Source organism: Chrysemys picta, chromosome 1 (genome assembly GCF_011386835.1).
Source record: "Chrysemys picta bellii isolate R12L10 chromosome 1, ASM1138683v2, whole genome shotgun sequence".
In the NCBI taxonomy this organism is placed as follows: Eukaryota; Metazoa; Chordata; order Testudines; family Emydidae; genus Chrysemys; species Chrysemys picta.
In genome coordinates, this window is record NC_088791.1 from 304,719,514 (window position 1) to 304,732,766 (window position 13,253).

A 13,253-nucleotide genomic window follows, 5' to 3' on the forward strand; every position below is an offset into this window, starting at 1 on the left:
TTTGTGTATGTATTACCTAGTAAAGTCTGTTAAATCTAGGTAGAGGTCAGCTTCAAACAAATTGATTTTCTGAACTCTTTTTTTAAATGACTACTTTCTCATTACTGCAATCCCCATGAGAACATCAAACAGCTACTTTCAAAATGCCTCTGATGGATATTTAACGTCAAGATTTAGACCATAACTTGAACCTAGAGTTCTTCATGTGCTCTGGATCCGCCATGATGAACATACCTGAAAGTAAACTCACCACATCTGAGGAAAAGCAGTAACTTTTTTTTTTTTTTAAAGCTACAAATAGAAGGTATAAAAAAATACTGAATAGATTCTTATTAAAAAAAATCTACTATTTTGTGGCAGGGAAATGTAAAGAAAAAAACCAAACAAATGCTATTTATTCATGATCCTACAATACTTTCCTTTTGATGCAATGGAGTTCGTCAATATACCAATACGGAAGGAAAGAAAATAATTTTGCCTGTACTAAAACTGGAGTTAAAAACATCTATTTGTGAAGTGGAAAAAGATAAAATTGATACTTAAATATTACTTACAGCCTTTAAGAGGCGTTAAGCAATATAATATAAATGATTTCCAAAAATATATTATTTCTCTCATATAGGTAAAGCAGAAAGGTATTGTTGAGTAAATTAGTTCTCAGACTAGCAGTGCTAGGTTACATAATCTTTACCCATGCTTGTGGGAACTTATTCTCTCTAGTGGAGTAGTCAAGTAAATGCTTACTAATGTAAGTTGCCTACAGTAAGAAGCTATGCAAAAGGTAATCTGAACTGCAACTCACTTCTGATTTTATGGCTACTTTTAATGCTAATCATGGTCTACTCTTTGTAGAGTGCAATTAGCATAACTGAAATGTTTTATGTGGCATATTATTGAGTTTATCCATACTTATTCTTGTTTTTCAGACCTTTCAAAGACAGATTATGTTAATATATTCAACATTCATACTTTGTAAATACAAAAGTTCACTCAATCTTGAAGCATCAAACTTCAAAAGCAATTTGTCTAGGCTTTTCTTATCCTATTCTTTGGAAATCTTGTCTGCCCTTTCTGAATCCTAAGACAGTAGTCATTCATTGTTCACATTTTTCCTCGTGGTGCTTCCAGTATTCAACCTCATTCTGTGTTCTATTATCAAAAAAACTGACAGCTAACACTCTGGCAACCCAAGAGTAAGCATATCAACGATTGGTGGTTGCTTTCTCCAAAGGCAGCATATGCAGGGGTACAAAAACTGGGAAGATGTAAGGTAAGAAGAATTTATTATATTGGATTCCAAACACAATAAAACTTGTATCTATTCTACATCTGAGACACACACCATGAAACCAGATCTTACTTTCATACCAAAACCATTTGTGCTAAAGACCTTTAAAATAGTCTTTGGACATGTATTATACATACTAAACATGAGGCTAGCTTGGTTCTAGAGAATCCAAGCTTCCAGGAATCATATCCACTCCTTAAAAGCACTTCCTTATGCATCTAGATGCCAAACCTCTTGGAGCTGCCATAAGTTTTATTGTGTGGAACCAGTGGACAGGTTTCTTTCACATGCTGCTTCTTGGGCCAATTGCCTACTCCCTATGTGTAGTGTCAGGGCCTCTTTCAAATACAAAAGATCTTCAGGAAATAAGTTTTTCATTCTGCATTGGGAACTGAGGAAAAACTTTTGCCATTAGAAATGCTACACTGACAACACAGGTCTAGACATCCCATAAACCATATTATGGTAGCTAAGGAAGCCCTAAGTATTCCCTAGCAACTTTGTATTAGGAATTACCTGGCATGCCAGTTAGCCCGTAGCAGCTAGAGAGTATATTTGTGGAATCCCTTGCTACCATGTAAAGACTTATGGAGAGTTCTATGCCCCAGGCACTGGCAGTGGAACATTTTCCCGTATCTGCTGCCAGACTGGGAGGTGTCAAGCCCCTCCTGGTTCCCCAGTGACTATTATGGCTTTGAGGGAGGGACAGTGACCCTTACCTGGTAAACCTAAAACTGTAGATTAGGGGAGCAACCACTGCTCCATGCCAAAACCCAGGAGAGAAGCTATTTGGCCTCAGGAGGAAATGGTAGATCACCTATCACTTCCAAGAAGACAACTGTCTCATGGCTTCTGGAGATGGTGGCCTACAGCTGTGCAAATAGCATCAGCTCAGATTTGTAACATCAACTTGAGTTGCTTTTCACAGAACTCAACAGAATTGAAACCCACCTCATTTTGAGCAGGGAATTTAAAGGAAAACTTAAGGTCAATAAGCCCAAAATTACACCTTACTTTTTTAAAAAATATAAACTGCTGTATATTGTTCTCACTAAAGTCAGCATTTTTAGTTAAATAGGAAGCACCTTCCCATTCACAGAACTACTAAGTCTAAATAGAAATGCAACATCTGTTTTTTTACTTCTTACTTGCACTGGTTGTGTTGATTCCTCCATTATGTACTTGAAAATAAATGATACACATGCAAACATAGTGACAATAGGGTGAGAATAATATACATAGCATTCATTAGATACCTTAATAATTATGGTTATATAATATTCTAATGAGGCTTAACTCTAAGTCCCTAGAACATATATTAGAATCTCCATTTACTATATTGTCAATTAAAGAACAGATAATTTAGTATTATTATATTTTGAACCAAATTTTCAAAATATGTCTGCAGAAGTGAGCATGCACTTTTCTCACACCCAACTTGGGCATGAGATACGCTTGGATACACATGTGCATATGTGTGACTTGTGCCTGCAGAGTTTGGTTGCACACACTAGGTATTGACCTTTATGTTCGAATGTGAGGATAAAGATTTACCAATGTATTGTATCAAAGTATATATTGATTATTTATACAGAAATAGTTTGATAGGGCAATAGACAGGTGAGCTGGGTTCTATTCCTTGTTCTACCACTGACCTTCCATGCGAGCTTAAACAAGTCATTTTTCCTCTCTGTGCCTCCTCCCACCTTTCATCTCTCTTTTCTATTTACATTGTAATGTCTTTGGGACTGGGACTGTCTCTCACTACCTGTTCATACAGCAGCTAGCCCGATCCTGGTTGGGGCCTCTAGGCCCTACTGGAATACAAATAATAGTGCTACATGATGAACAAGCATAAGTATCTACAAATTATCTAAAACAAATTTTAATAAAATACTGTGTTGATGGGCTATGGAGAGCATTGCATCTGCACATCATGTACTAGAAGAGGAATCGCCCCACAGGAAGGCTTTTGAGGGGGAAAAAAAACATATAAAGAAGACAAAAGTTCTCTTGAAATGATTCCCACCATCAGCACATCCAATTTTCAATTGTACGAAAATGGCTGATTCATTTTAAATTTTGAAACAAATGTTTATAATTACACATTCATGATTACAGCTTACCTGTGAGAGACTGCTCCCCAAGCACCATGTTTGTTTGTTAGGATATTCAGTATCTTCTGTTTCAGTTGATTGGCTGTAACATGATCACGATGTTTAGCAGCACTTATAAGATGGTCACACATCTTTTCTTCCTCTCTTCTATCAGCAGCATATTGAGCACACTGTGACTAAAAATTAAAAAAAAAAAAAAAAAAAGTGAATAGTAAATAGAATAATTTAGGAAGTGCCTACAAGTTGCTTAGGAGTGATTTTCGTATATCTAAATTCTCCTTTCTACCTACATCTTCGTCACCTCTGTTCTCACCAAACTCAGCATTTCTACGTAAATAAGAAGCACCTTACCATTCACAGAAATATAAAGTCTAAACAGAAACACAATATCCATTTTTATACTCCTTACTTGCACTGGTTGTGTTGATCCCTCCTCCAGGGGAAAATAAGAGGATTAATGCTATGTTAAGGTTGAGAAATTAAGCCATCAAAAGTGAGGAAATGCAGAATTACAGTGAAAACACACGTAACTCTGCTTCTTTTTGCTTATGTCTTAAAATATGGCCTCTTTTTTAGATCATTATAAATTATTTGCCAATTAATGCCTTATACAATACATTATACTCTGGAATTTCTTATTCAATATTGCATACAGAAAGCTACAGCACTGTACCAGACAGACTTAGCTTGACTTTTAAGTGTAGTAAGATCTACAACTCAAGATCTTAATAGTTCACAAGTTCCGTACTTTTATAATTATGGATCTTAAAGTGGATCTCCATTACCTTTGAAATTAAATGTCTATTTCCTTAATCTCCATATGTTACAACATGGAAAAAACACCACAAGATACATACAAGTAAAAACAGTTGGAAAAAGTGAAAATGGATTAAAAAAAAATCTATCAGAAATACTTGAAACTGAAAATAAAGCTAGAAATAATTATTTGATCATGTTGCTTTCAAAATCCATCTCTCAAGGAATTTCAATAATTACTGCCGTTTCCTTTATAGACTGATTGTGAAAAAGATTCCATTATCGAAACACTGTTAACTTTAGTTTCTATCTTCTAATACCTTTGTTCTCTTTGTAGCATACAGAATTATACATTTCTCTACTTTAGTCTCAAAAAGAGACTGCATTCAAATTCTCAATACTCCTTTTAGTAGGGATCTGTTTGAAAAGTCTGAATAGGGCAAACCTGTCTATGGCGATTAAAAAAAAAACAATATCACAGTTTTTTTACAGAGATATATCATAAAAAACTACATTATTCTCAAATTATTTCAAATAAATTGTGTTGGTTATTTAATGTGTGTGCGTGCAATGATCATTTCTGAATAAAATCCTGCATTTTGAATTAGGTGTTCTTAAGTTTATGCATTCCATAACAATTGATTGTTTCCCATTTTAGAACAAATTCAACAAAGATTTAATACTACCTAAACAAAATACTATATAATATTTATTATACCAGCAGTTGCAATTAAGCTAACATTGTACTGGAGACATCTTATTGCATTTCATGAATTCAGGTGTGCATACTTCTATAGACTAGTGTTTTTATTACAGAAAATGGCAGTACTTGGTAAGATTTTAACTATGTCCATCTACTGTATTTAAAACTATTACTAAAAGGCATCTATTTCAGACAGGAATTACATTACTTTCAAGGGGTTAATTCATTTTTTCAATTTATCTTCATGTACAGGGAAGCACCAATTAGTACAATGATGTGCCTCAGTAATGAGGTTAATATTTCACCAGCTCATTGGACAGTAAAATTAAATTTTCATTTTTCTTCCTGAACAATTACAGAGGCTAACAAAATGAATGTTAACTGGAAGCAATCATTCTGGAAAAACTGGACTCTTTCAATAATAGCCATAGTCATAAGACAAAATTGACTAGTGTTAACTTTACAATCCCTTATGCTTACATCTACACACCCACATGCACCCACACTGTGTCACTATATAACTTTAGTCAAATAGTTGCATCAGTAATGATACAATTGAAGTCTGAGAGGTAAAAGTGTGATTACTTGACTGGTAAAATACCCATTCACTTTTTTCCTGCAGTGAACAATAATTAGCACGCTCAAAATAATCAAATATTTACAAAATAAAATACATTTAAATATTGTTAAATAAAATAAAACTGATTTATAATTTAAAATGCAGTAGATGGTAAAAAACTTTCACACATCTTTTAAGTGGGATGCATGCTAATATTATATGATGCCTAGGGAACATTATTACAACATCAAAATGTAAAATTGTTTCAGACTCTAAGCACCATCTTATTTTAGGTATATCTAAGATTCATACTGGTACATGATTACATTTAATTTTTTTATTTTATTTACTTAGAGATTTTTTTCTTGTCCATTTCAAACATATTTCTCAGGTTTTTCACAAGACAATAAGTATAATAAAAAATGTTAGAGAGAAATGTCTTGGTTTCCTTACTAGAAAATAAGATTGACTTAAGGCTGTTCCTTTAGGGAATTTAGTTAATATTCTAAATCTTATTTGCTAACAGAAGCTGGAAGTTAATTGAATTTTCTCATGTCGTCTAGAGTTCTGACAGATCTTATACCTCAACATATTCTTCAAAGAGCAGATAACTCAATCTTCTATTGTCATTTTAGGTTACTGTATGATGCCCTGATAAATATCAAATGTTATTTATTGTTGAGGCAATATGAAACTTCACTCTGACATACACTTAATTGTAAATGTGATTTTATCTAAGCTCAAAATATCCAGTATATGTTTGGTAATAAAGTTGTTGCAATCCCATCTGACAAGTGTCTGCTGTCTGGCCTGACAAAATGAAGTAAAGGTTATATGTATTCAAAATGACAACAAGATATCTCTGTGTCTTATATTTTTCTGCTAGGTCAAGGAGCACAAGAACTAGTACATCAAAGTGTAGGTTTTAGAGAGCTGCTTCGATGAGATAAAAACCTCATCAAAATTGAGATTACTGGCTTCTATGTCTTGCCAAAAGGTGCTTGTTGGCATTCCCTGACAGATGAATATGTTCATACAGCTATTTATTATCTTCAAGGCTACCAAATCAATCAAACCTAATTCTAATGCCATGCTACCCAAACATTAAAACATGCTTTTGTGTATTACGGTATTTTATATATGAGCATATACACACACAAACATATACACATAGGCAAAAACAGGAATAATCAAAATTTCTATATATTGAAATATCATAGATAAGCTTTTTTAATATCAAAACATATTGCCTGATAAAACCATGTTAAACAAAAAGATTTTTTAACATTGTTGTATCAAAAGTTCTCAAATATATCAAAAGATATATTTAAACAGGAAAATGAGAAATTCTATGTAAATAAAGGGGGAAAAAGTTCAAACATTCATTTAAATACACTTTTTAAAATAGTCTTTAATATTTGTACAGTATTTTGCTACAAAATACTTTAAAACACTATAGTGGGTTATATGCTACATTCCTTACTGAAGAAATGAATGATTCACTATGTACTACTTCTGTTAGTAAGGATTATTCACATTAGTAAGAGTTACAGGATCCAGCTCCTGCTTTTCATCTTCCAAAATTAAAGACAATAGACATTTCATATATTAGCCTATCTCCAGTAATTACTTATTCTTATTAGCTTAGCAAGTAGAAAAGATACTTAATATCTTCCAATTTATAAGTTATACCTGGTAAATAAGATGAAAAAACACTAGAAAGTATTGGTATTGGTAGTGAAAATACTATACTATTTACAGATCAATATTTATTATTTTTCTTAAAGCACCTCAAGTGTGCTATCCTTTAGTTTTATTTATTATACACAAAACTCACATTCTATTGATAAAATCCAGCAAAAATAATTTCACTATTAAATGTTGTTTGTTTTTTACTACTTGCAATAAAATCAGACAAGTTCTTTGTGAACCTTAAAGATCTGCCATATCAAGTTAGTAGGCATTCTGATTAAGGGGTTTCTTCAAGCTGTAAATATTTTCATGCATTTCAGTGAAGGGATGAGAAGAAACTAGTTCCTTGTGTTTGACATTTACCAAAGCTTTTAAAAACTGGCTTTCAAATGCCTTAAATGTAAATTTCTCTCTCTCTTGAAAAAAAAATCTTTATTGTATGAGGTTACAGTCTAAGTGATGGCTGAGTGAAAACAGAAAAGCAGGAATTCATCAAATCTTGAGCTTACCTCAAATTCGGCATGTTTGTGTACATCTTCAGCTCTTTGTCGGTTCAAAATAAACTCCGCCTCATTTGCAACACGCACTATGTGGTCTTTCATTGCATGACATAATAATCTAAAACAAAATAAAACACTTGAAATCCATCTTCATATTTGACTTTCTTCAAATAAATTATTTCAATAAGCTTGCCTTAGAATGGAAAAAGTTTAACATTTACCAAATGAAATATAATTGCTAAATTAGTTTACATTAATAATTTAACTTTTTCAGAGGAGTTCATTGTAATTTCATGTATTTGGGAAAACACAGAGAAAACTCTCTACAATGAAAGAGGCCTTATGCAGTGAGTTTAGTATCAGCTAGCTAACTAAAGGAAACACTGCTTACAGAAGTGTACTTTGGACCTGCTTATAGTGAGACTGCAACCACAAATATAGCATGAATACAGGAACATTTTTTTATTGGAACGACTGCTTAACTGTTACTGGTATTTCATCTAGCTAACTAAAATTTGAATGCCCACAGTGCATATAAGATGCAATGTCTTTTTATTTTTATGTAGAACTGCTGCAAAAATCAAAGAAATGCAAAAAAAAAAAATGCACATGATATAACTGAAACTATTTGAATGCACCACTGTTAGAATACCAGTATTGCCAAAAATCAAATAATCATGAGACTCCTGCCATAAAATCAGATTCTTAATAAATACATAAATCATTTTGGATTTTTTCCAATTTGCGTTTCGTTTTTGAACTTTTTGTGTGAACTCAGGTCATATTTTAAAACTTTTCTCTTCATCCAAGAGGGCTAGAAACTCACTTTTTACAAATATGAAAGCTGAGATTAAATGAAAACAGATTTTCTCATAATCAGAGGTTTCCAGTAGCTGGGGATTTAAGAAAAATATCATGAGACTCATGATAAAATTGCAAGAATTGGCAACACTACATGACATAATAATTGAAAAAAAAAACCTAGATTGAGAGCTCTTTTTCAAAAATGACTATGCTCTCTTTTCCCCTATTATGGTTAGGACAAGCTCTTTGGGTGGGAATTTCAAAAGTGCTCAATACTCACCTAATTTTGCTCTCATTGAAGGCAATGAGAGTTTTGTATATTTGTCCCATGGACGGTGAATTGACATTTTTGAAAATCTCATTAGGTACCTATTTGCATCTTTAGGTGCCTAAATATCTTTAAAATCTAGCCCTGAGTGAACAGAGAGCAGTGAGATTTATTCATGGTTATTACTACATTAGTATTTTTCAATTTATAAAAAGGAGGATGTGTCTCAGTTTTGTGAGACTCCTGGAGAGGGAAAGAGGCTCAAGGCAACTGCTTCAGGGGATAGGTCAGTGGTACTTTACCAGAGATTTCTGAAAAACAGAATTGTGTTTAAAGTTTGTTGCCATTTCTATTCAAGGAAATGGGACTTTGTACAGTTAATAAATAAACTATGAAAATACTTTACTTGGTGTCACTGATTTCTGCTTCAAACAGGAAACTGGCCTAAAAAGCCCCAAAATACACTTCCATTCAGCAAAGAGGTGGCAGCAACAACATCATCATCGCTCTCGTGTCTGAATTAAATCATAGTCCGCTAGCTCTTATCCAATCCCAAATTCATGTTGACACTGTGGATTTCATTCAGCTATTCTAGCTGGATCAGATGTGATGGAGATGAAGAACTGCGTGTCATCATATTAAATATACGGCAGCGTACCAAACCAGCAGCCTAATGTACAACTTGAACAAGAGAGGTGACAACGTAGGGGAGTCTTCTCAGGGGCATCATTTGCTACAGAGCAGTAGGAGCAGTTGCCCCCCACAACCCCAAACTTTTCATAGCTCCCTGGTAGCCAGGTTGTGGTGTCTCCCCCAAGCCTGCAGGGAGTGCTGATGGGCAGGCTGGGGTAGGTCACCTAATGCTTACATTGTCACAGGAAGCAGCAGCAGTCTGGGCCAGAACTAATCACAGAACAAGCCATGCCCTGATCCAAGCCCTGCATCAGCCATTGGTGAGACACCCACCCTGGCTCACTGTCTACCCACATCACCTCCCTGCTCCCCCCACAGCAGGTGAGGCAGGGAGAGGGAAGCAAGTATGCCCCCAGACCCCTGAACTTTTCTCAAATGACGTCCCTGACTCCTGTGGCATTAGTATAATTGCTTACAATTACTATTTGACGTCTCTCATAAAGATAGCAATGTAGCTGGTATGGTTCAGGTCCCTTGGCGCCAAGAGAGCTGGGGTTGCATAAGGTTTTACAGGAATCACCTGGGTCTGATATCTACATAATAGTTCACTGGAGGGTAGCATGTGAAGTCTCTACTGAGAGCTGGTAGCCCACTGGTCATCATCATGATTGTAAAATGTATGGATGGATATTTAAGGAGTTATGTATCTGTATTGCAAATTATGTTCTTAAGGTCTTGGAGTTAAGGCAGGTCACCAGGCGGTGACACACCTCAGAGCTGTTCCATTCAGGCAGAGGGTAGCAGACACCTATCTCCCTGTCTGGTCACTGGTGTATTACATACTTCACCCAACCTGGCTATTTCCAGACTGAACCATGTGCCAACTAAGTGATTGTGGAATATACAAGAGAGGAAATCTACAGGAAGAAACAGTCAGCAGGAGGTGTCCTGTTTATGAAGTATATCTTGGAGTACAAAGAGATATAATGACTACTTCATCTAAAGGGCAAACAGACAGTGTACTTGTCTCATGAAAGAACAATCACAGCCAGGCGGGCTGTAAAGCACTGCAAGGATTTTGGTGGGCAATAGCCTACCCTACTAGACACGAGAGGATCTTGTTAATTAAGACAAGGCTCTAGAATGCATATTATGATTTTATTTTACATACAATCATTTGTTTCCAATATTTCTACTTCCTACTACTTGAATCTCTATTATTTATTAAATAAACTTATACTTGATTTAATCATAAACACATCTAAGTGCTGTGAGTTAAGGGGAGTGGTGACCTGAGGTGGAAAGCAGGGGTGTAACTGTTTCTTTGGAAGCAGCATATTGGTGAATGCTGAGTGTCCAATGAACAGGGGGTGGGCACTCCAGGGAGATGATCAGAGGGCTCAGATGTTGGACTGTGCCTATCACTACCCTGTAGAGTGACAGCGCCTCCTACGAGGCCTAGAGGGGAGTGCTTGTGTTGCCTGTGACCAGTGGAATCAGGCAGCTGACACATGGCAGGGACAGACAAGGCTTCCTCATGCAAGTGGTAGCGAGGTGCCTCACAACCCTGGGCTCCCCCAGGAAGCATCACAGCAGGATCCTAAGATTGTCCACAAATAAAAAAAATGAAATTGCATTATAAACAGCATCAAAGGCTGCCAACAGATCAAAAGTCATCAGTACCTTCATCTGCTGCTAGCAAAAGATCATAATTAATGCACACACAGATCATACACAAATGCAAGCAATGCAGTTTGTACCCCATATATAGACCTGTCACCAGACTGACCACGGTCAAAGGAAGTCTGAAGAATAAAGATACTGCCAGAAATTGCCCCAACATAATCTTTTTGGTGACTTTAACCAAAAATGGGAGATGGGATGCTTGTAGGGAGTTACACAGATTATCAGCATCAAAAGTAAATTTACTGTGCATATGGCCTGCAATGGCTTCTTTAAAAACTGAAGGAAAGGTGCCCTCCTCCTCTCCTCTTCCTGCTAGAAAAACTTACAATATCCCTTATAAGGGAGCCGGTTATTTCTGGTGTCTTTTACAGTCCAGGAAGGACAAGAATCAAACCCACAAGTTGTAGCATGAAATTGCCCCAGCACCATCATATCCTCAATGAATAATACCACATGAAATTAAAGCAGAAAAATCATCACATTTGTATCCCCCAAGACACTATTCTGTTTCCATGGCAGTAGATTGCTTGAATTTGGACTGAACTATCTTGTCTGCAAAGTAACATGAACACTCTTTTACAGCAAGAAAAATATGACACAGCAATCAGGTGAAGACAGCAATACAAATGCTTCAGGGTTTAAACCTCATTCTTCAGGTTTAAGATGATCTCTAACTATTAATGATCAGGATGAAACCTAGTGTGTGCATGGGGGGAGGCAGATTATCCTACATGTACCAACTGTGGGGTCCTTACATCTTCCTTTGAAGTGTCTGGTATGGGATGCTGGATTAGATGACCCTTGTCTCAGATTCAGTATTGCAATTTCTGTGTTCCTATGGTGTAAAGAAGCCTTCGTATAAATGAGAACCAGGTCCTCTATCTGTGCAGGATTCTCACTCTTAAGAGTAAGTAGAGCTTGTGGGGGGAGGGAAGAGGCATGTCGCAATATAGAAAGAACTATGATAAACCATAACAAAAAGCAGTTCCAAAAGTCACTGTCTAACATAAAAACTATTTTTTGTAAATGAAAAGAGTCTAATAAGAGTTAATAGACAAAGCCTCCAGGAGTTGCCAGCTCTCAACTGTTAATTTTCAGAAATATACAATTCTAAAAGAAACAAAAAACTCTAGGAGAGTTTGGGCACCTTGAAACCAGCTACTGCAGTATCAAGAGACCAAACCAGGCTGGTCTTGAGATGCTTCATATGTTTATAGGCAGGGCTGGGTAGTTTCTTTATATATGTCATAAATTGGAATATCCCTTAAGGCTATCAAATGCAAACTGCCTCAGATAGTATGAGCCATGATATGACCTTCTGTAAAAAAGGCCTGCCAGCTCTTAGTATGATAGTAAGAAATACAGTTAGACAGCTAGTTAGACATGATCATTTTTGTGACAAAAGTGCCCATTGAGCAGATGTCAAATGAAAATAAAAGAGTCTAGTAAACCTTTTAAGGACTTTAGTCTGCTCCAAGTAGAAATCAAAAGAACTTTTAACATTGAAAAACCTTATCAGGAAGGGAATCTGAGCACAGGAAAATGTTGGCAGGATGATAGGCTCATTAAGATAAAAATATATCTCCAATTTAAAGAGTCCATAGCTTGCTTGTAAAATCTAGTCTAAGGTGATTCATTCACTAGAGTCAGAAACTCATTCACACTGCAAGCTAATTGTCACCAGGCAAATGACCTACCATTTAAGAAACCTGAGCTCACACCTTGTACATCACAGAAGAAGTTGTAATTGCTTTTTTCAGGACCAGGCTGGGCATCCATTCCAAAGGCATCCATTTCCACCTACATACCATTAGCATCAAAGACCACCTGTACCTGATGCCCTCCCAAGTCAATGCCCTGTACATCTCCTGACTCTTCCCCTGAGGAAGAGATTCAGTCAAGGAGTCTTCTTAAACTTACCTATCCTAGCCAACTTCCAGAGTAGATATCACTGTTTTGCTGCTGCTCTATTGTGGAGCGGCTATCTGAGGTCTCAGGTGAGTTCTTCTCATTACCGGCATGCAAACAGCTTTGATCTCAACAGGATGGAAGTCAATCCTAACTTGGCAATCATCAACACTAACTGTGCCATGACCATCACCTGGGCTCTGAGGCTCTTGGTGTCAAGAGGGTGATGAATCTGACTTTCTAGTCATGTTTGTACAAAGGCAAATAGCGCTGCAACAGCACTGAAAGCTACACCAGACTCAGGACACAAGTCTGCTGCTTTATACCACCCTAAACCAG

At 36.1% G+C, this 13,253-nt stretch overlaps 1 protein-coding gene across 12 annotated transcripts in view; it reads right to left on the reverse strand.

Annotated features, from left to right (window-relative positions):
- NBEA (neurobeachin) overlaps window positions 1-13,253 on the reverse strand; it is an 823,962-nt gene that overhangs the window by 366,033 nt on the left and 444,676 nt on the right. For all 12 annotated transcript variants that reach the window (XM_065581345.1, XM_065581343.1, XM_065581347.1 and 9 more), the window contains 2 exons: window positions 7,625-7,733; window positions 3,415-3,581 (listed from right to left, as the gene is read on the reverse strand). In XM_065581345.1, the coding sequence (XP_065437417.1) occupies window positions 3,415-3,581; window positions 7,625-7,733 (276 nt within the window). The remainder of the gene's footprint in view (window positions 1-3,414; window positions 3,582-7,624; window positions 7,734-13,253) is intronic.